The sequence below is a fragment of the Melanerpes formicivorus genome, unplaced genomic scaffold (genome assembly GCF_026170545.1).
Source record: "Melanerpes formicivorus ecotype bairdi unplaced genomic scaffold, bMelFor1.0.p_v2 SCAF_477, whole genome shotgun sequence".
Classification (NCBI taxonomy): domain Eukaryota; kingdom Metazoa; phylum Chordata; class Aves; order Piciformes; family Picidae; genus Melanerpes; species Melanerpes formicivorus.
The window spans coordinates 86,657-108,485 of NW_027142829.1; the positions used below are offsets into that span (position 1 = coordinate 86,657).

Here is a 21,829-nt window from a genome sequence, read left to right on the forward strand (position 1 = left end):
TCACATTCTAGGCTGTCTACAAAATTTCCTTATTGGTTTGTCTCTCAAAATCTGTCTCCATGTTGTTATTTTTAATACAGAGAGCAAAAAAATTGTAAGGCAGGGAATGTGTAGACTATGATTTCGCTTCTGTTCAGATTCTGTAAGTTCCAATAGGCATTTCTCAAAAGTGCTGATATCTTTGAGCATCCCAGAATAAGCAACACAATAAATCCGATCGAGATTCATTAATAGAGAAGCAGAATTTCAATTAACATTTCTAGGCACTTAAGGAGCCCACTTGAGGTAGTCAAATGACTTTAATTTAGACCATCAAACCTATTTTAGCATTTCCCAGTTGCTAAGTGTTACCAGCCTGAATTCTGCCTAGATGGAAGAAGTACAAAATAATGAATGGCAATAAAAGGTAAATGAATGTTCTGTTAGTATTTAATGTTTTGAATAATACAAAAACATAAGAAACTGAAACTGTAAGGTTAGAGAGACAACTAATGATTACAGGAAATGCACTGAATGGAAGGTGAAGGGACCATTTTAGAAGAATACATGTTTGGCTTTGAACACCAGTAATGCAAGGCATAGCACCCCTTTTTCTTTCTCTTTCTTTTTCCTTACTTTATAGAGACTTGCTGACCCTATAGTGGCTTCTTAGCATGGAATATAGGCAAGACAAATATAATGCAGAGCAAAATAATATATTTGGAAAATACCATAATTTTGCATGGCATATAGTTGGCCTGAATCTTACTGTGGAAAGTTTGTAGGATTTAAAGCTTGAATTGCAGATGCATGTAGATAACAGATATCCCAAATGAACGTTCAAAAGGTGGTTGGCAAAGCACTGCATATCAGAGCAGAGGATAGGTAGCTATTTAGGCACGCACTTCAGGAAGACACATTTCTATGGACAGTTTATTGCAATACTCTGCTTTTCTCCTACCTTCCTTTTACCTTCCTGTAACTGACTGCTCTTAAGAAAAAAAAAAAGATGGGATCAGGTGGCTAAATCTAATTAACAAATCAATTACTGTGTTCCTTTATCTTTACAATGTGCCTCTGGAAAAGGATGTATTAACTGCCAGGTAGGTAAAAGCTGTTGAATGGGAAGAGCCTGGTCTGCCCACATTCCCCACTGTTTCACTCTTTCACTTTCTCAGTTCGCTTCATCTGGGAGGTCCTGGGTGCTCTGTCTCAACTCTTCAGTGATTTTAACTTCTCATTCCTCTTTTTCTGGTAATTTCACGCTTTCCCCAGCAGAAATGCTCCATGTGCTGTTACTTGGCTGATAGTCAGACATACTTATGACAAGATTTCTAGCTTTTGTGAACCTGTGAGCTCTGATACCAAAAAATGCCACAGATCCAGTGTCTTTCAGAGTACTAGATACAAACAAGCCTAACTTCAGGAAACTTTGCCAAACGTTTAACAAAGCAGTGCAACCTTTGAACTATAACTCTATGTGCCAGTGTAAAGTTTTACCCACGTTGAAGTGTTCTGCTGAAAAAATAAAACTTCATGTAAGCCATGTAACATGTACTGAGGCATTACCAACATTGTTTCTAGTTTTTAGAAATCCTTTGATAGTTACGACAAGTGGAGTGTGAAAGAGAGGACCCTCAGGTACAAGACTTACGATACCATGGCTCATATGCCCAGGAGCAAATAACCAGTATCAAGTATCAGTGAAAAAAAACATGTTTTTTAACAGAATTGATCAAAACTAGATGGCTTCTTTTGTGGCAGTCTGCTATGTATATGTATTTTTATTCCTGATTCTACTTGAAACATTAATGGCAGAAATAGCTTTGATTTGTGGAGTCAACATAGTAAGTGCAATGAGAAAACATTTCCTCTTGATAACTTAACTGTCCAGAAGCCATAAAACATCATTTTCCATTAAAGGCATCATCTATATTTCTGCATGTGCATTATGACTGACAACCTGAAAATTCAAAGGCAATGGATCTAATACATGTTGACTGCTAGATTAAGGCACATATTTTTTTGTAAGTAGAGGGCAAATATATTGGAACTCAAGTACTTCCATTAGTGAGGCAGATGGTAACTGCGAGGTGGTGATTTCTTTATGCAGATCATACCTAGCTCAAGGGAGACTTTTTTAATGTATCCATGCCAGCAGCCACCTTTCACCCATTAGAAGTCCAGCCATGTATTAAGTATATGATATAACAATTTTAAAAGGTTATTTTATCAAATGAATAGCAGGTAATTGCTTCTAAATGCTTAAACTGACTATATGTAAATCATAACAAGACTCCTGACATGATACTGGAAATAATTTTCTTCTAGGTTATCTCCACTACTTTCACATTCCTTTTGGCAATGGAATAATATTAATTCTTAGTTCTGTTGCAAAGTGGATTAAAAGTGGTCCTGATCACAGGCACCAGAAGGGTAAGAAAGGGAGTTCCACATCCTGACTGTCACTCATTTTGCAGCCTCTGCTGCTGGGTTTTCCTAGGGAACAAACTGGGTTTTGCCAAAGACACAGCTTGGGAAATAGGTGCAAAGAAAATCCCATGCTCAAAGGCTCTTGTCCAAAGAAGTTCTTTGCTATGATGGTAGTGCAACACTGGAACAGGTTGTACAGGGAGGTGGTGGCGGCCCCATCCCTGGAGATGCTCAAGGTCAGGCTTGATGAGGCTCCGACTAAAGTCATCTTGTTGGCGATGGCTCTGCTTACTGCAGAGGCTTGGACTAGATGACCTTTAAAGGCCCCTTTCAATCCAAACTATTCTATGATTCTATGAAATGGAACAGGTAGTCATATCCAGTTGCTAGGACTGGCTGGACAGAGAAACTAGATCTGGTGACCAGTGCTGATAGGGAGTGCAGAGGCAGATCACATGAGTTGTGATAACTGGCCAGACATAAAAACTGAACACTAGGAGGGGACATCTGAAATAAGTGGGAGGGCTTGGGTGAAGAGGAGAAGACAGAAAGACAGAAAGGAAGAAAGAAAGGAAGAAAGAAGGGAAGGAAGGAAGGAAGGGAAGGAAGGAAGGAAGGGAAGGAGGGAAGGGAAGGAAGGAAGGAAGGAAAACTGCTACAGCTGAAATTTTAAATGAAGAAGTTGTAATATTTGAAGTCAACATTTAAACTGAAGTTTGAACCCCTTGAAGAGTTAGGAACATATTTAATTGACAAGAAATAACCCACAATGTCCCTATGGATGTTGTTTAAAAGAGGAGAGACATTACATTAGTCAGACAAGTTTTGCGCTGCAAAGTGCCACAGATTTAAAATTCAACCAAATAATTTTAAGAGCTAATTTTCATATGGAATGAAATTAATTCTTACATAGTGCATCAAATCTGTTGACTACTGAGACTCAAATTAAATCCAAGTTGAGATGTATTTAAATAGCTTAGCTTGAAACATAGAAAACATCATTATCAATTTTTTTTCTTCTTTTTTTTTCCCCCTCCCTCATATGTAACTGTTAAAATGTCAACTGTAAAAAAAAAAAATGTTCCCTAGTCTGGATTATCATTTCATATGGTATAATCATTATATACAGAGCAGTATGTCTTTGGCACCAACAGTAGTTTATAGAACTAAACTGAAGAAATACATTCAGGCTGAAGTGTCACGTGTAGAATGGAAAAGGTTACCTGATACAGATAAGATTATATGCCTTCCAGGAATTAGATTTTCTTTGAAAATAAAATCTTCAGAATTTCAAACATAGGGAAAAGAATGTTCTTACTTAGTGAATCATTAATGTTAAGGATCTCAAAATTAAGATTAAACAAAACAGACTAAACATCCGTATCTTACAGGATGAAGAACTACTGAAAGTACGAGTATCGTTTGCTTCTAAATCATATCTAGAGGCAGCTGTGACAGTGTTATATTCTGCAGTTGTTTTATTGAGTATGTTATTTCCAAAGGTGGATTGCAAATCATCTGTTTCAGGATGTGTGGACATCACCTCACTCTGAGGGGTAAATGAAAATACAGTTCTGTTAGACGGGATCTTTTCATCAGAGGCTTCTACATTAGAAAGCGAATTTGAAGATATCTGAATGCAAATATCTTTTGAAATGCAAGCATGGAGGTAATGGATGTCATTTATATCAGCTGTAGGTTCACAACTGTGCCCTGCGTAACAGTGGCAATCAAATTTTTCTATGAATGTTTGCAGATCCTGAAATGCTGGTTGCCCTTGTAGGGTGTATTTTCCATCCTTTGTCATTTGAATGACAATATTCTTAGGGTTCAAGTGAAGATAGTCACTGGAATTCCACTTTTTCCGTGCACAAGCACCAGAGTCTTGGCATAACACTTGGCTACAGATTCTGGCTGCCATCGTGACATTGATGAGATATGGGGTCAGAGTCTTCCTGAGATAGTTGTCCAGTGTTCTACAGGTATTCTGTGAAAAGAACATCAAATCTGCATAGTTTAGTATGGAAACCATTAAGATGCTGTCATTCTAATAAGAGTACTGTAGTGGATATCTATGAATGTTTCTGCTGAGGTTTTGGTAATAGTTACTGGTTGTTGGAAGTTTATCTGAAAAGTTAGTGTAGTTCAAGGATCACAGCAGATTTATCTTGGATAGTTGCTGGAGACGTTACGAAAAGTGCTTCTGTGAGATAGCAATGACTTTAAGATTTTATTTTATCTACATTTCATGTACCATTTTGAATCAGATACAATTGAAAAAGTTATATGAAGAATCCAAGTTCTTTATTTATGTGTGGAATGGTTTGAAGGGATCTTGAAAACAAAAAAAGAAAGGCAAACAAAACTAACAAGCAAACAAAACCTCTCTTCTTCAGCCTAAAGAAGTAACTTTTCTGTCAAACCATTTTCCTCTGACCTGAATAGCTAGGCTGCAGAAGTAGGGAGCTTTCATGGAATTTTAAATGGAAAGCATTTTGGGAGGGTGGTCAAATTTAAATTATGTCAGGAGAACTGCTCATCATAATTGATCATGAAGTTGGCATATAGTCTATGTATTCTTGGAGCCACTTAATAACCAGTAGCTTTGGGAACTCTTGTTTTTGACTTCTTTTTTCCTTAAGGCATTTACCTAATACTGCATATTGATTCAGCTAATATTCACACCCATTGAGATCACTTCATTGAATCCAAGATATATGTAGTTATTTTGTTTTTATTTTATTTATAGATTAAAAAACCCTGCCTATAAATTTTCGTGGATCAATCCTTGCAAACAAAGTCTGACTGGGCTTTGGGAAGTCCTGTTTGCTCATGGGCATCTCACAATTCACGCAGTAAAAATTATTGGGCAAAAATTCTTTGGGTGCAACTGATAGCCTTTCTCAAAGGCAGGTATGTAGAAAAAAAAAAAGTTCTTGGCATGATTTTGAGGATTTGACTCTTTCAAATCCATGCAGGTTTATTTAGCTGTACCTTCCATGGTAGGAGGCCCAGCACTGCTGAAGAGTTTCTGTTCTTTGCCCTTAGAAGAGTTCAGAAGTCTTCCCTTGTAGTAGTTTGTTATACCTAGCTTGCCTGGGTATGAAAGATTTATTTAAACTCTTTTGTAACGTTGTTCCTCAAACTACATATTTGACCTTCCTAAAATAAATTGGGTTTTTTTTCACCTCTTCTGACTCAGATCTTTGTTACAGTAAGATTAATCAAAGTAATACGTACACGTAACAGGCTAGAGCTGAAATTTCACAGACTGACACCTCCTAGTGCATTAAATAGTATTGCTAAGTGCACAACTTCAAAAAGCAGAAGAGTCTTTTGAAAATTGTTCTGGGGAAGCACAAGTATTTTTTTCTGTACTTTATGTCTGGAGTGTAACATTACATTAATTGGTACTTGCCTACATTTATCATGGTTCCTTGTCTGGTTACTCAGAGCAAATACTGCTACTTTGAAAGATTGAACTGTTATACTGTGTAGTCAGTTACAGTCTTCATGTAATAATTAAGCTGGCATACCTTACTTTGTGTTAAATTCATATCACCCCAGATCACAATTCCAGAAGCACCCAGTGCAGCAGATTCTCCAATGGTATTTACCAGGTCATCCTGAGGGCAAATGTGCAAAGAATGTAAGTAAACTAAAATAAGGGCAAAAGGTATTATGCATATAGTAAATTACATATCCAAAATAATAACTTTGAAGACAGCAAGCAATTATACATGATGCAAACATTCTGCTCTGAATTACATTATTTTGTTCTGGGATTGGGTTGCACAGGCAATGCCAGAAAATGTTGCCAACTATATCCAATTTATATATGTCATCTGGTTAGGAAAAACAAGGCAGTGGTTAGGCATATGACATAGCCTCCTCCAACCACTGTAAGTTTTGTTATGCTTCATTGCCTCCTGGCTTCTCAGAGTTGGTAATACCTGGTTTCACTCGTGCTGCCTGAAGCAGGGGTTAGAAAACAGATTTACTTCTTTGTTTTTTCCTTTTAGCTTTTTTCCCCTTTTTTTTTTTTTTTTAGTTACCAAAAAGTGCTCTAAGTGCTAAAGCAGGAAAATAGCAAGAGAAAGAGTTTTTATCCACAGGATTTTTTTTTTTCTCCAGAGAATTAGTCTTGCTTTTTACAGAGATTGATGTGGTAAATTTGGTTTTATTCAGTTCTCTGTTTAGGGTCAGCTATTTCCCCAGCCCTAACAAAATCTTTAAGCCCATCTGGGATGGGAGAGGACTATGGGTAGAAAAAGAACAAGATAAAATCAACTGCTGGGCACAACACATGAAAAGGAAGAATGTCAGGATTACAGGATTTAAATTATTAACTAGGAGCCAGGCAGGGACCATGTCAGCAATCCTTGCTCCTTGAAGGCATCTATAGAGCTGGAGACAATGTCTGGTGATGCTCCATCAGAGCATCTCCATCCCCAGATTGGTAGTATCTTTGATAGGGTGGGTGTTTATAAAAACATGAAGGGGAAAGCGTAGTCAGAACTGCAATTATAGAATTAGACCTTAATGAGAATCTAACCTTGACTAACCCATGTGGTGCTGAAACACCATTTAGAAAACTACTCAGGTACACTGAGGATGGAATTTCTCACTACCTTTTAAACCCTTTTTTAAGGAAAGAAAGGCTCCCCCCTCCCTTTTTTCTTTATAATCTAAAAAGCAGCTATTAAAGGCAGCCCAGTTGTACTAACTTTCTTTGTAAGAGGTTACTCATATTTCTTTCCTCTGTCTTAATGTACTCAATATGCTTTCTAACTTTGTAATATTTTGCTATATTTGAAGACTACTCAGAGAATAAAACGCTATTTGATAAACAACATGAGGAAGGTTTGAAAATAGACCTATTAGTGTTGTGTTTGGTCAGAATTCTCTGATGGGTTAACTTAATTTTGAATATAAAAACTACACACTTTTTTTTCCTGATACAAGTTAGAATATTTCCTAAGTTGTGTACCTGGTAATTTCTCTCCATTTAAATTTTAAATATTCAAGGTCTAGCTCCACTCACCTGGGAGAGATATTCCTCATTGACATCTGTGAATACTGGACGTGTATATACAAAAACTGGAAGGGGATGAGTAGAATTAGAGACCCTTGAAATTCTAATGGCTTCTTGAACTCTGTTGCGAACAAAGAGCTGGGCATTTCTGGAAGATCTTAAGGCAGTCTCTAGATAGACAGATGGATAAAGTGCTGTGCTTTTCTCCCACAACCAATTAAGCTCATTATTTCTTTCTATTTCAATATCTAAACAGATTCCGGTATAGTTATGCGGGTTTTGTTTGTAATCATAGTTATAACAGTCTGGATAAAGGTAATAACCCCACAGACGATTTGGCTTCATTTTTATGCCCAGCTTTAAAGATTCCAGCATAATGGATTTTGCTGCAGCTTCAAATTCCATTTTTGCTATAGTCTTGGCTTCAGCTTCTGATAGACTGAGGTCTCTCTGCTGAACCAGTTCAATGGATTCCTGTCTATAAATGTCTTTTGATCCCCAGTTCCTTATCCACACAGGTCTCCAGTTTTCCCAGTCAATGACAGCCAATCCAACCTGTTCATCTGAAGGAATATAGAACTGAATGTCTTCTTTGGCTTTCTTTAAATGATTGTCCAGCAGTGAATGCTGAGGGAGTCCTCCGTTGAATGACTCTCCTGTGACTTCATTTTTGTAAGGATAGTAGCCAAGCCTGTCTGGATAGAAGAGAGTGATATTTTGCCCAATGGATGTCTTCAGTGTGCTTCCAATGAGAGAAAAAAAATTCATGTCCAGCTGCACTCCAGTCCTTTCAGTACAAAGTTCTGTAGGAGCATTCCATATAGAAAGGAAAGGTGAATTAGAAACAAGTGGACGAGCTCTTATGTTCAAAGATGAGCAACGAGAAACTAGAAGCATGGTGAACACCATACCAGATGCTAGCAGATACGTACAAGTAACACAGATTCCAAAGCTTTGTATTTGTCTTAGAGTTTCCATTGTAGTGTGTGCAGCAACATTAAATGTTTCTTATCGGTCAAAAATTAAATGCTCTCTGGACATTCAGAAGGTTGGTAGTCTGTCAAATGTTTTATCATGCAATATATTTCTTCAGATTAATGCCTATTAAGCAATATTCCTTATTTGTAAAACAGGGATGTCCTTTATTAAAAGCTCTCTGTCATTTCAGGCTGCAGGGAACCTTTCAACAGCTTCTGATACCTAATGCAAAAGGGAGAGACAAAAGTGAGTAAAGAGATTAATGATATTTCATTTCTACCCATAACACAAATACCATTTGTAATTTATTAATATATTGTAGTCTTTGAATAAAATTCCCCTTTGGAAGAAAAGCACAAGGGACAGTCACAGAGGAAATAAACTGCTTGTATATAAAAAGATATATGTAATATATATATATATATATACACACACACACCCCTATATACAAAGTAGATGTGAGACTGACAGTGGAATTGTATGCAACAAGTCATGGTTCAGAATGAGTATGCTCAGTAGTAGTCCTGATTGTGCTAGTGATTGATGTCTGTAAACATAATGCCTTCTCTTAATCAATAGTAACATATATGCTATATTTCTCACCTATCTGGAAAAAGTAAAATAAAAATCTAGCTCTTAAATCATTAATTTTACAGAGCATTTAAGGGAAGATACAAGGTTACAAAAAACTGGAACCTGGACTGTTGTACACATGTGAGAAAATAATCCATGTAAACTCATTTAAGTCAGTGAGGTATGTGAAATATTACAAGCACTCTGTCTTCTATCCAGAGCTCCTTTAAACAGACTCAAAAGCTACCTATCATTTTGGTACATATCCCTCTGTGTGTTGCTTGAGGCAATGTGAGATCTACAGATTAAGTGACTCCAAGCTAAGGTGTGCCCCACAGTGTAATTCATAAGGAAAGCCGAGAATGACCATGCACCCACAGTGAGCAGTCACACTTACTTTTATTCAAGAACACAATAGTGTTAGTAATCATGGTATGATTATCATGTTTTAGTAGCCTAGTGCTAAAGTATTCCTCTGTGCAGTAATTTGCTCAAGTCCACTTTCCTCCTGATTTTGAAATGGTTCAAACCTGCATCTGTTCCTTTCCATAGAATCTTCATGATAATGCCATACAGTATGTAAGAGTGTGCATGAAAATACAGAAGTCACTATGCAGTGGGCCGTAGGGTGGCTGGCAGTGTAAAATCTGTGAGAACAGATTAATAAAAGCAAATAAGATGGTTTGCATTTATGGAATTCAGCTGGGAGTAAAAACTGCAAATCTCTGGTTCCTACCCTAGAATTATCTCTCTCCTGTTCAGCTATAGCTACTTGGTGTAAAATTTATAAGCTGTACAAACACCAAATCATAGATCTCTCTTCCCCCAACAGTGCATACAGACACAACAGGTTGCAGTTATCCAGTTGTAGCTTTTTTATCATTCCTCTGGCTGTATGATTATATTTTAAACTTGTTTTGATTAAAAGGCAGAATGCCTCCATCCATAATATTGTTGCATGCCACAGAAGTTGGACAGTATAATGAGAGGCTGATAGAGACTAGAACCTTCCTAGATCTAGTTTCAAGCCACATTCACAGCAGAGATTGTGTAGTAGTGTTGCAGTGAGACTCTCTCGGTGTGTTCACTCAGTTTGATCACGTCTGAATGTGCTGAAAACTCCAGATTGTGAAAGGCCATGTGCATGAAATCCTTATGGAGGAGGGCAGAGGTAGAACAGTGTGGCTGAAATCTAGCTTCTTGTGGGGTCAAAACAATGGAGAAACCTATGTCAATAAATAGTGTAATTCCTGCTGCGTTCAGTGACATCACCCTCCCTAGAGATGATGCTTTAATTCTTCATTCAAAGAAAATTTACCTGTTCTGAGGACTAGGAGAAAATGAAGGACAAATAGAAAAGTTGTACTGAAGGAGGAGATGTCTGTTAGTTTCCCAGAGGAGGGGTCTTGTGTTACAGATCTCACCAACAAGTGCCCAAACTCAGACACTTAGGTTTCCAGATTAGCACATTTTATTTTGCAGACCCCACTTTGCACCTTCCTCCTGCATCACTTTTAATGCCAAAACACTACAGGGATATTTCCCCTTGTATTCTTTTTCCTCAAGGGTATGCTGTCAGCTCTTGCTAATTGTCTTACTGGAGATACATAATGCTGCCAGCCATTCTCTTTGCTGGATCCAACCTATCTGTGGAGGGAACAATAACCAGTACAGTCTTCTTTGCTTAGAGGTGCCAGCACACATGAATGAAACCAACTACTCCAAGACACAAGCATGCACAGCTGAAAAACTGGCAAACAAGCATGAATAGCAAAGATTCTTGGAAGAGGGTTTGGCAGCAGAGGAGAGGAGTTGTTCAAAAACAAGTTTATAATCTTGGAGTAGGAAGTGCAACTAGAAGGAGCAGGAAGTACACCTACTCAGTATCAGACATCCCTTCAGAACTTACCTGCAGATATATGAAAGGCAGATAAGGAAGGGAAGTAAAACATAGCATAGGTGGTGAGGTGCAATGTACAACAAAGCTAGAACAGCGATAGCTTCCTCCCACCAGCCATGACAGCATCTCTGTCTTCTCAGCAGCACTGCCTCCAAATCTTTAGAGCCCAATTTTTGATCATAGGCCAGGGAACCTGGAGCATGTTCTACATTCTCTGCCAGGTTATCAGCACCTCTCTTCCAAAGACCAGCATGAACATTCAGCTAGGATTTCAGCCCTGTCATCTTCCTTCTCTCAACATAACACAAATGGCTTTTGCACCACACCGAGTGCCCCAGGCGCTATGCATTTTATCTGCAAAGAGTTCTCTGTTTCCTTTCAGAAGCAGCTGAGCTCTGCTGTAATGCAGTTCTGCACTTGTGTTGAGTTTAACTACTTTTTCTTTTCTTCTTAATCCTTCATAGCACATCTTTTTCTTCCTTCAGCGGACAAGATTTCATCAATGTTTTGTTAAAAATGGAAACCAATTATTTAAAGGCTAAAGTACCAATCAGAAAGGCCAAGAGCTGTAAAGGAAAAGTGAAACCACAGATACTCAAGAACACTGGGATCAGGAGAGATGTATAATGACTGGTTATTGCTTTCATATTAATTAAAAAAAAAAAAAAAAAAAGTGGGATTCTATTTCATAATCAAGCTCTTTGATTTTCTTGGGATAATGAACAAGCAGCGGTAGACAGGTGTTCTCACAGCTCTTCAATTGTTTAACTTTTATCTTACAAAGGCCTTGTCAGTCACAGGAGGCAAACAAGTTGTTGGTATAGAAGCAGCAGATGGACTGAACTCTAAACATCCATATGGATATTTCATCATTCCACAGCTGCTGATGTGGTAAAGAAATACTGCCAAGAAGCACTTTTATAAGGTAGGCTCAGATCATAGGTCCAATCACCAGGAAAAGTATGGCTCTCTTCATGGAAATTGCTGCACAAGAGCATCTTGTGCCAATACATCTGCTTGATGAGACTCGTAGAAAATAGGACTTCATACACTTCCTCCAGCTGCCCAGAGATGACAGCAGGAAAATGCCATCTCTCCTGAACTAAACAATCTCAGCTTTCTCAGCCTCTTCATGTATGATAAATTCTATTATCCCTTATTCATCTTTGTAGTAATTTGCTGGACTTGCTCCACTACCTCCATTTCTTCCTCATACATGGGAGCCAAGGGGGTGGACACAGCACTCCATGTGTGCTAAACAGAGGGGCATAAACACATTCCTTGACCTGTTAGTGATAGTTTCTCCTGTTAATGCCACTCAGAAACCTATCACTCTTTGTTGTTGAAAGCCTTGCTGAAAAATCAAAATCAACACTATGCACTGCTCTCCTCTTGTCCACCAAGACAGTCAGATATCTCCTTCTAGATCATTGTCAGCTTGGGTAGGTATAATCTTTGTTAATCCATGCCAACTACTTCCAATCACATTCTTAATGCTTTGAAACGTTTTCCAGAATTATTTACTCTGACAACCTCCCAGGGATTAAGGTGAGGCTGGGCTAACCAGCCTATAGTTTCTTGCCCCCCCCCCCCTTTTTTGTTTTTTTAACCTTTTTAAGATAGGGCTGACCTTTGCTTTCTTCCAGTCCTCAGAACCCTCCTCCGGTCACCATGACCTTTCAAAAATGATCAAGAGTGGCTTTACAATGGCATCACCCAGCTGCTTCATCACATACAGCTCTTTGCAGACGCATACCATTGTGGCCTGTAGATTTGTGCGTGTTCAGTTTGTTTAAGTGTTCCCTAACCTGATCTTCCCTCACTGAAGGTAACTCTTCCTTCCTCCATTCTTTCCCACGGATCTAAGGAGCCTGAGATCCCAAGAAGCTAATATTTCCAGTAAAGACTGAGGTAGAAAAGCTGCTGAGTACCTCTGCCTATTCCACATCCTTTGTTACTGGATCTCTTGCCTTCCCGATTCAGCACTGGGCCCACATTTTCCCTTGTCTTCTGCTAGACCTGTAGAAGCCTTTCACATTACCCTTCACATCTCTTACCAGATTCAAGTCTAAGTGGGCTTTGGCTTTCTTAACCCCATCCTTATGCCTCAGACAGTGTCTCTGTATTAATTCACTTGATCTTGGAAAAAGTAATTCTTGAAAAATAGCCCCTGGACCTGTCTTCACTCCAGAGCTGTCTTCCATGTGATTCTTTCAAGCCGATGTGGGAAGACACCAGAGCTCTCCTGAAGTCAGTGGTTGTGATCCTGCCACTTGCCTTTTCCAAGATCCTGAACTCCACTGCAGCTGAGACTGCCTCCAACCTTCACCTTCTGGGATATTTGTTACCATGAGGTCCCACAGGGCATATCCTCTTGCTGCATTAACCTAAGAGGCATTTTCTGAGGTGATACAGACTTGAGACTTTCAGGACAAACTAGAAGAATTCTGTACAGAAGTTCTGAGGGGAAATATTTTCCATTTGTGCAAATAAAGGTTATTGAAATGAAAAAAGTTATCACACACACAGCTGAGATGTATAAAGGGTCACTGTCCTAGAGCGTAATTGGTTTTGTCATAACAAAGTCAAATCAGCTTAGAAAGGAGCTGTACAAATAGTTCAGCTTTTACTATGCTTCTAACTCTGGTTATGAAAGATGTCTTGCCCCAAAGTCAGAAAACTACAGGACACATTCTTTGTTCCTGTAAGCTTTTTTTATAAGTGGATTTCAGCAGTAGGCTGATTTGATGTAAAGGAAAAGGGGAAAGTCTTGTTTTGAATACTATATACATGATTCAGCTGGATCTCATTTATTATCAGTTAATCTTGTAGTTTGATTTAACTAATTGTTGGGACATGATTCTCTTCCAAATCTTGATGTAATATACTCTGCTGTGTATGAGTTAATAGATTATTTTATGTGATAGCTTCCAGTTAAAAGGATTGCCTTCCACCCAACCTATCAGTGACAGCTCTGATAAATGGTACTCTTTCCAGTCTCCTTGAATGTTGGTTTAAGTGAGCAGAGTCATAAAGCTGCCCTAGTATTTGTCAAAAAGTCAATATCTTTACAATATATTAACACTAATTGCTCTAGGGCTACCCAATTAGAAGTACATACTGATGGATCTAAATGCCCTTCAGCTAAGGAAATAGCTTATGCTTTAGATTTTCCTGAATTTGGCATTTGTGAAGGCTATGTATTAGAGGAAATTATGTGAATTTTCTTGGTTGAATTTTTTAATCATTTTTAAATGATTCAATCATTTTCATTAAATGCACTGCAGAATCATACATGCTTGAAAAACAAGTGTGCTCCTGTATTTTGGTAGCTACATAATTGTGCATCGGGACCATACCCTGTGACCATGAGACCAAAGACAAAAGTCAAAGGGAAGAGAGTACTTCATGTATTCTCACACTTCACACTAGTGTTATTCACCACAACCAGATGACATGTCCCATCAAAAATCATTGATTATGCTGTTTGGCTTATATTCAAGAAGTGTCATTAAATGTTAAAATTCAGCTTTGGGCTTTTTATGAAAATCAGACATGAGAGCCCATATTTAGCTTTGAAATAATTGGACATTACTTAGTCAAGTCAAGTCTGCTAGTATTAAAAATAAATGTAAGGCCTTTTGTACGTACCTGACAGCCTTTTTTGAGTCTTAACCACACTTGTGAGCTTTGTGGACTTTGTCTCAAAATTTCATACTTCCCTCATTTCAGTTTGACCACTGAGAAGGCAGAAGGGTGCTCTTCATGACTTCTAGGGAAGAAGATGAGTGTTACCAAGGCATGGTATCTGGTTGAACAGCAGCATGTAGGAATACTTCTAAGCCTGAGATCATCAGTATAATTACTGGTTTAGAGTATAGATGACAAAGTTTTCAAGTGTTTATTAATTGTTTCTGGTATTGCAAACAATGTGTGTGGTACTGCCTATTATGAAAGATAATAACAGGAAATGATGTAAAAATTGGCTGGTGTTTGTGCTGAGAAAAATACAGATACAGAGGTTTTCATGTGGAACTGCAGAAGAGCAAGATATGTGGTCAAATACAGAGATGGGACTAGACTATTGAAGATTTTTATCCCTATTCTTTCATTTTCATACAAACAGTAGCTACATTAGTGTAAAAATAAATAACTTGCAATGCTACAGGCAAAAATATGGTACTAAACAATGTAACTAACTTCTTGGGACAAGTTGATTTATATCTTCTTTTAACTGAACACTGAAAATACAAAGTTATCTGAAGACTCCACTCTACCTTCTGGGAAGAGATCACCATGAACTAAGTTCTACAGCAAACCAAGATAGACGCCTAAGGAGCAGATGACCAGACTAAGAATATGTTTAATCAAGTTTTAATATTTAAGCTTGGAACCTGAAGTAGAATCCAAACCAATTTTTAATAAAGGACCAGCAGCAATATTGATACAGCCCATAGACTTAGTTTCTCTAAATAGGATCAAAGCAGCCCCACTACTAGCAAAGAGCCTTCTGAGGCCAACTTTTCTATTTTTCACGGATCAATGGAAAATACTGTGTCTGACATCCCTCCTGCCCTGTCCCTGGGTGCCACAGGTGGTGCTGCTGCTGTGAAAAATGGCCCCATTTACTTCTATTCTGGACGAAGGGGACAGTATCACTGCTGGAACTTCAACTTAGAGTGGATTTAAACCCTCCTCTTTCTTTCAGAGAAGCATGTCATGCATTAGAAGCTATTTGTTCATTACTAATAGGAGTCAGAATTATGAAACAGCCACAAAAGAAAGAGAAGAGTAACCTTGTAGTTATATTGCTTTCTCCATTTTGGCATTTCTAAAAGAAGGCAACAATAATCAGTTAACACAAACACATGCAAGTGTTGCGAGATTAACATGTATGAGCAACAGGAAGCTCTTCAGAAAGAAAGTCCACCTGTGGAAGTATGAACCATCTGTGCTGCACAGCTGAATGCAATTTAACCAGCTCAAACTTTAAGGTTGAAGAATGGTCTTTGCATAACATGAGGTAGCCCTGTTGTTATAAATCATTAAGCTGCACTTGTCTGTAAAGTCAATTTGGTAAATTGCTTGTTTTGACTGTTTTCTAAAACTACACCCTTCAGTATAGTCTTCTCAGTTGAGCTAGGACAACTGTCTATAGGCCACATGAGGAATTGTTCAGGTTAAATATACCTCAGCCCAAAGAAAAGAGAGGAAAGGACTTTTTATGATTAAGTACACAAACCAGAAAAACTGGCTAGTTTAGCCAGCAGGTCTGATTTAAGAAATGTTTGTCAAACACCACCCCAGTTCTGTGGTTGTCCTTATCAAGAATTGCCAAACTATCTCTTTCATCATTGTTCACTCCTGTTCTAGAGTTCTGTTTCAGAGTAAAGGGCAATGGGTACATGAGGAAATGAAGCCTGAAAAAGCCTCTAAATGAGTTTCTATGCTGGCGTTCCTGATTGTTGCCTCTGGAAGAAATCAAAATATGCCAATTAGGTACAGCTCAGGCGGTAAGCATCCAGGTTGTAGTCAGCCTCCCATTAAAACAAATGCAAAAGGACTTAGTCAAACTACTGTTCAATTATTTAAATGCAAATCCACTACATGTTTTTACTAGTATGGCTCAATTATTTGTTATAGTCTTACAATATTTACTGTGGTCTTCCATGACTGATTTGAGATGTTAGGAAAACTATCCTGTTCATTCTCTTCTGCCCCCCCCCCCCCCCCAATTCCAATTCTGAATTTTCTAAAAACCTCTCAATATCTTGACAACCTTTTTCTGATGTTCTAAGTTTTTGGGGTTTTTTTAGACCGCCAAATATATTGTTTGAATACATTTCCAGGAGTACTTGGAAGACTTCCTTGCTGTATTGTGTATAATTCGGCTTGGCAGAACTCAGATTCTCTAATGACAATTTCCATTGTGGAGGAATTGGGGACAAGACAAGAGTCTGTCAGGTGTCACTTTGCAGAGTAATCCATGTTGCTGAGGTTATTCTACAAAATGTTCAGTCTGCTGAATCTCCAGTGCTTTTTTGCAAGACAAGTCCAAACGTTATCTCTATAGCAAGAAACACACAGTATTAGTCAATAGAATCAATAAGGTTGGAAAAGACCTCAAAGATCATCAAGTCCAACCTGTCACCCAAAACCTCATGACTACTAAAGCATTAAAAAAAATACATCTAATCATAAATCTACCACTATTTATTAGTATTCAACTAATTAAAGCACAGATCAGTCTGGGAATATATATGCACATTTCTGTATTACACTTTCTAGAATGTTGGGCAAATCACAGCCTAATTTTTATAAGCAGCTAGTGGTTTTCTTGGTTTTGTTTTCAGTCAAGTACTTTTCACTGTATTTTACTGAACCCTCTTGAATTATCCTAATTAGAAGCCTTAAAATAAACACACCCACAAAAAAAGAAAACTTCAATTTTCTTTGCTTTAGCTTGTATATTCAACCTGTCCTCGTGACTACTTGACAGAGTTGTAGCTAAAGTTTTCATAACATCACAGAATGCAGCAGTGTCTTGTGTTCCAGTATCATTTTTACTCTTTTGAACAGCAGTTTATACAAAGAGTTGTAATACAGGTGACTGTGCACTTGGAGTTGCAGTACAAGAACAGGCTTCCTAAGTAGTTTACTGGATCTTCCCAGTGAACTCTTCCAGACAAGACACTGCTGTACCTACAAGTGCATAGACAAAAGTGTCAGAAGGGAGCCCATAAGATGGAGGATTATGATGTGCTATGAATATATATGTATGGTCATTGTCTCCCTGTGGTAGTTTTTGGCTATGCCTTTAAAATTTTTCACAGACCTTGAGCAGTTAAGTAGTAAAATGTAAATAAATCACTACAGGGTGTAAAAAGGAAAATAAAGATAATTCTAAACAATTCCATTGAAGAGGTATCTACCATAAGACCAGAAAAAGGAGAAGCTAGTAGCTTACCCTGGTCCTTGACCAGGGCTGTTCTTGTACTGTTTGTTAATTGTAAGTATCTGTAAATATTGTAAATACTGTATAGTTTGTACATATTCATTACATTCCATTGTAGATTGTAGTTTTGCTTGTAAATAAAGCTTTCATTTGCTTCCACCTGAGCTGGTCTGGCAAAGTTAATGTTGTGTCCCTTTTGAAGTGGGAGAACCTCTCTTCACGTGCTGGACACATTCTTCTTAATGCACCCCAGGATTCCGTTGGCCTTCTTGGCTGCAATGGCATGTTGTTGTCCCATGGATTACTTATTGTCCCTCAGAACTCTAAGGACCTTCTCCATGGAGCTGCTTTTCAGCAAGTCAACCCCTAATCTGTACTGATGGATGGTGTTCTTCCTCAGGTCTAGGACTCTACACTTATTTTTGTTGAACCCCCTTAGTTTCCCCTTTGTCCAGCTGTCCAGATCTCGATGAATGGCCACACAGCCTTCTGGTGTACGAGCCAATCCTCCCAGTTTGGTATCATCAGCAAACTTGCTAAGAATAAACTTTATCCTCTCATCTTAAGGTCGTCGTTAAAGATATTGAATAAGACTGGACCCAGTACTGACCCCTGGGAAACACCACTGGTTACAGATCTCTAACTGGACTCTGCACCATTGATCACAACACTCTGAGTTCTGTTGTTCAGCCAGTTCACAATTCATCTCACCATCCAGTCTTCTAACCCAGACTTCCTGAGTTTGCCTAGGAGAATGTTATGTGAGAGCATCAAAAAACTCGCTAAAGTCAAGGTAAACATCCCCTGCTCTCCCTGTATCTGCCCATTCAGTCCACCATCACAGAAGGCTATCAGGTAAGTCAAACATGATTTCCCCGTAGTAAATCCATGTTAGCTGCTTCCGATAACCTTCTTTCCTTCCATATGCTTAGAGATAACCTCCAGAACGAGCTACTCCATCACCTTTCTAGGGATGAGGTGAGAATGACTGGTCTGTGGTTTCCTGGATCTTCCTTCTCGCCGTTTTTGAAGGCTGGAGTGACACTGCCTTTCTTTCAGTCATCAGGCACCTCAACCATGATATACCACTGAGTAAATCCAACCTGTGTGGATTAAATTGGTCCTGGGTTTTCAGTAGCAACACTTCATAGCTAGAGCAACAGGAGATAGGAGTGTCCTCAAAAGGAATTGTCCTTGTAAAGAAATATGTTATTATTAACCCCAGTACCACTTTATATATTAACATCTGCCTTCACAGTATGCAGTTTCAAGTTCTCTTGTGCTGTACTTGAATGCTCTTTTTAAACTCCCTCTCCTGGGACTGTAGTTCATTCCATATTCCCTTCTCCCACATGATGGTGTATAAATAAATACAATCTGAGGAAAATTCGAAACTGCAGTTAAGAAATGAGCCTTCCCCCAAGAATAATTTCACTTTCCTGGTGTGTCCTTTTTCACCTGCTGTTTCTCCACAATCCTCATAGTCTTTTGTTATTTTGATAAGCCTGCTAATACCGAGGAGCCACACTAATCTCTCAGCCATCCCCGGAGATAAGCGAGAGAGATGGGTAGGCAGGTGTCAAAGTCTCGAAACAAAGGCGAGTACAAAGCTATGCAAAACACTGGTGATTTATAAAGGAGGCATTAGCATTATCGAGCGCTGTTTGGGGAAACGGTTATGCAAAGAATCAACAGTTTCAACTGAAAAGAAAAAACGAGCGCAGTTAGACCTGCCCGAGCAGGCACATTAGCATAACCCTTGGAGAAAGCCTAAGGAAAAAGATTTGCAGAGGAAGCTGAAAGCAGGAGCTGATGTCTTTGAGCAAACAGCAGTTTCTGTTTGTTTGGACCTGCCACTGCTGGGGAGGCAAAACTGGTGCAGTCCTTAGGCACAAACAGCCAGGATACCCAACATCATCACCGTGTCCTCTTGTGACTGCAATAACCTGCAAACCCTCGCAAATTTTCTCCAAACAGTGAAGCTGAGAGACACGGTGAAGTCTGCTGTTAGTCTGCTATTCAGGATAAGAGATCTTAATGTCTAGCATGTTACAAGAGCAAGTTTGGACCATTTTCTGTGGGAGCTGAGGCTCACATTTCTCCTCCTTGGAGGCTTCAATAGAGACACATGCCAACCCACACTTGTGCACAGACTGCCCAGCATACACTTAATCGTTTATAACAAACTCTGACTCAAACCTCAGATATTTTGTGGATCGCCTTGTCCATCTGGTTTCATATAAAAATAGCTATCGCGCTGCAACATGTCATTTACCAGAGTTGAAAGGCTGAGAACATCCAGGTGATTGTTTTCTTTCACCCTGATTTCTAGGGGCATTCACAAAAGATAAGCAACTCCTTCTTAAATTGCCCCAAGCATTATAGTAGACTCCTAAAGAAGCAAAACTCCCTTAGCCTACTCTTACCTGTAAATTACACCTATTCCCACCCCTCCACCTCCCTCCAAAAAATTGCCCAGACTTAAAATTTAACCTAAAAATTTTGAAACAAGTGTTACTTAAAGTAAAATGGGTTTAACAAGGTTTTTTATGGTACGGAGACATAGGTGTTGCTCAATACTCATGAAGATATATATCGGCAGTTTATAAGTAATCTTTTGTATTCTAGTTCAGTGGATCACTTGCTCTGAAAAAGAAGTCAAAACACACTGAGGGAAAGAAACAGATGATAGCATCACACACACTTCATGACACTGGTTATTACACCTCATAATTCCTGACAATCAGTCTGAAAAGTTTTACCAAAATTCAGCTTCCCTCTCATAGATTTAGCTTTCAAAATAGAAAAAAAAACAATAAAAACTGAGCAACGTAGAAATAGGCAGAAAACACTCACCTATGTGATTCCACAGGTCAAAACTTGCTGAAGTGAAAGAACAGGTGAGTGGACAAAATAATTAGCCTTGTCTGGAAAGGCAGGGCTCTGGCCCAGCCAATTGGGATTTGTCATTTGGTAAAAACCTTAGCATAATTACAGGGTAGTTGGTTAAAGCTGTCTCCTGTCACAGCTGATTGCAGTAAGTAGTGTAACAACACATTATCTGTCAGAGGTCTTACACCAGGTTTTGTTGTCTACTGAACAAATACTTTGAAAAGAGTTGTGGGGTTTGGGTTTTTTTTCTAAAGTAGGAAATATTTTATAGTTTTACTTAATTATGCTTTTTGCTGCAGAAATGGTTTGACAAATAGAGGTAAAAGTTTTTTTTCATGGCTATGCAGAAAAGGGGTAGAGAGAAGCAAAACTGCATTCTGCATTGCCCCCAGGCAGCGTATCCATGCTGGGCAGGAATCAAGGTCACAGAAGTAGATCATCCACTGGTGAGGAGATGCCAAGGTTGCACTTTGAGATCACTGAACTAAGCCGTATGTTTGGCCCTCTGACTTGCCTCACAGAGGTTCAGGCAGGACAACTGGAGCATTCATAGCAGATGTAGAATATGTTAAGACCTACATAAAGATAATTAACCTTCCACTTTCTGCCAGTAAACTCCTTGCTCTGATTATGTTCACACTTTACTTCATGAGAAGGGCTTCCCTCAGCTGTATTATGGCAGACAGTGCCACAGGTTAGAGCCCTTAGTGAAGGGGGGCACAAAGCTGAGCTGAGGATGTGGTAGTTCCTTTCCCTTTTCTCCACACATATCTTGTTCTCCTGCCAGTCTGATTCCACTGATATGAATCTCACCTTCCTGGCCTTTCATCTGTCAGCAGAGAAGGGCATTAAAGCTTTGGAAAACTATGGCTAACTCCAACCAGGCTCCCTATCTGATACAGGGTCCAGCTCCCCACAGAGATGGGCCTTCATGGCTTGCACTCTCTTTTGCTTAAAGGAGCTACTTTAGTTGCTAGTGAAACTCTGTTCTGGGCCTGAGGTCTGCGTGAGATCAAATCAACAAGCATGTACTATGGAAATCCCCAAATCTTACTCTCTGAGCATGTGTGTCAGCGAGCTGACT

General features: G+C 38.9%; 1 protein-coding gene across 2 annotated transcripts; it reads right to left on the reverse strand.

Moving 5' to 3' along the window:
- Nucleotides 1-433: 433 nt before the first annotated feature.
- LOC137459981 (hyaluronidase PH-20-like) lies at nucleotides 434-20,733 on the reverse strand. 2 transcript variants are annotated; one of them, XM_068170628.1, is made up of 5 exons: nucleotides 20,710-20,724; nucleotides 14,550-14,670; nucleotides 7,457-8,647; nucleotides 5,949-6,038; nucleotides 434-4,399 (listed from the first exon to the last, which is right to left on the reverse strand). In XM_068170628.1, the coding sequence occupies exons 3-5, from the start codon at nucleotides 8,423-8,425 to the stop codon at nucleotides 3,731-3,733; spliced, it is 1,728 nt and encodes a 575-aa protein (XP_068026729.1). In that variant the 5' UTR covers nucleotides 8,426-8,647; nucleotides 14,550-14,670; nucleotides 20,710-20,724; the 3' UTR covers nucleotides 434-3,730. The 2 variants fall into 2 exon arrangements, with proteins under 2 accessions (XP_068026729.1, XP_068026730.1); XM_068170629.1 differs by lacking the exon at nucleotides 14,550-14,670 and having other exon boundaries at nucleotides 20,710-20,733.
- Nucleotides 20,734-21,829: the final 1,096 nt, after the last annotated feature.

Bases quoted from the DNA above. Each gene is read 5' to 3' on its own strand.
- LOC137459981 (XM_068170629.1), bottom strand. From the start codon at position 8,425: ATGGAAACTCTAAGACAAATACAAAGCTTTGGAATCTGTGTTACTTGT. The intron at 6,039-7,456 runs GTGAGTGGAGCT...ATTTGCCCTCAG, and splicing joins ATGAGGAATATCTCTCCCAG to GATGACCTGGTAAATACCAT. The intron at 4,400-5,948 runs GTATGCCAGCTT...TTCTTTTCACAG, and splicing joins TGAATTTAACACAAAGTAAG to AATACCTGTAGAACACTGGA.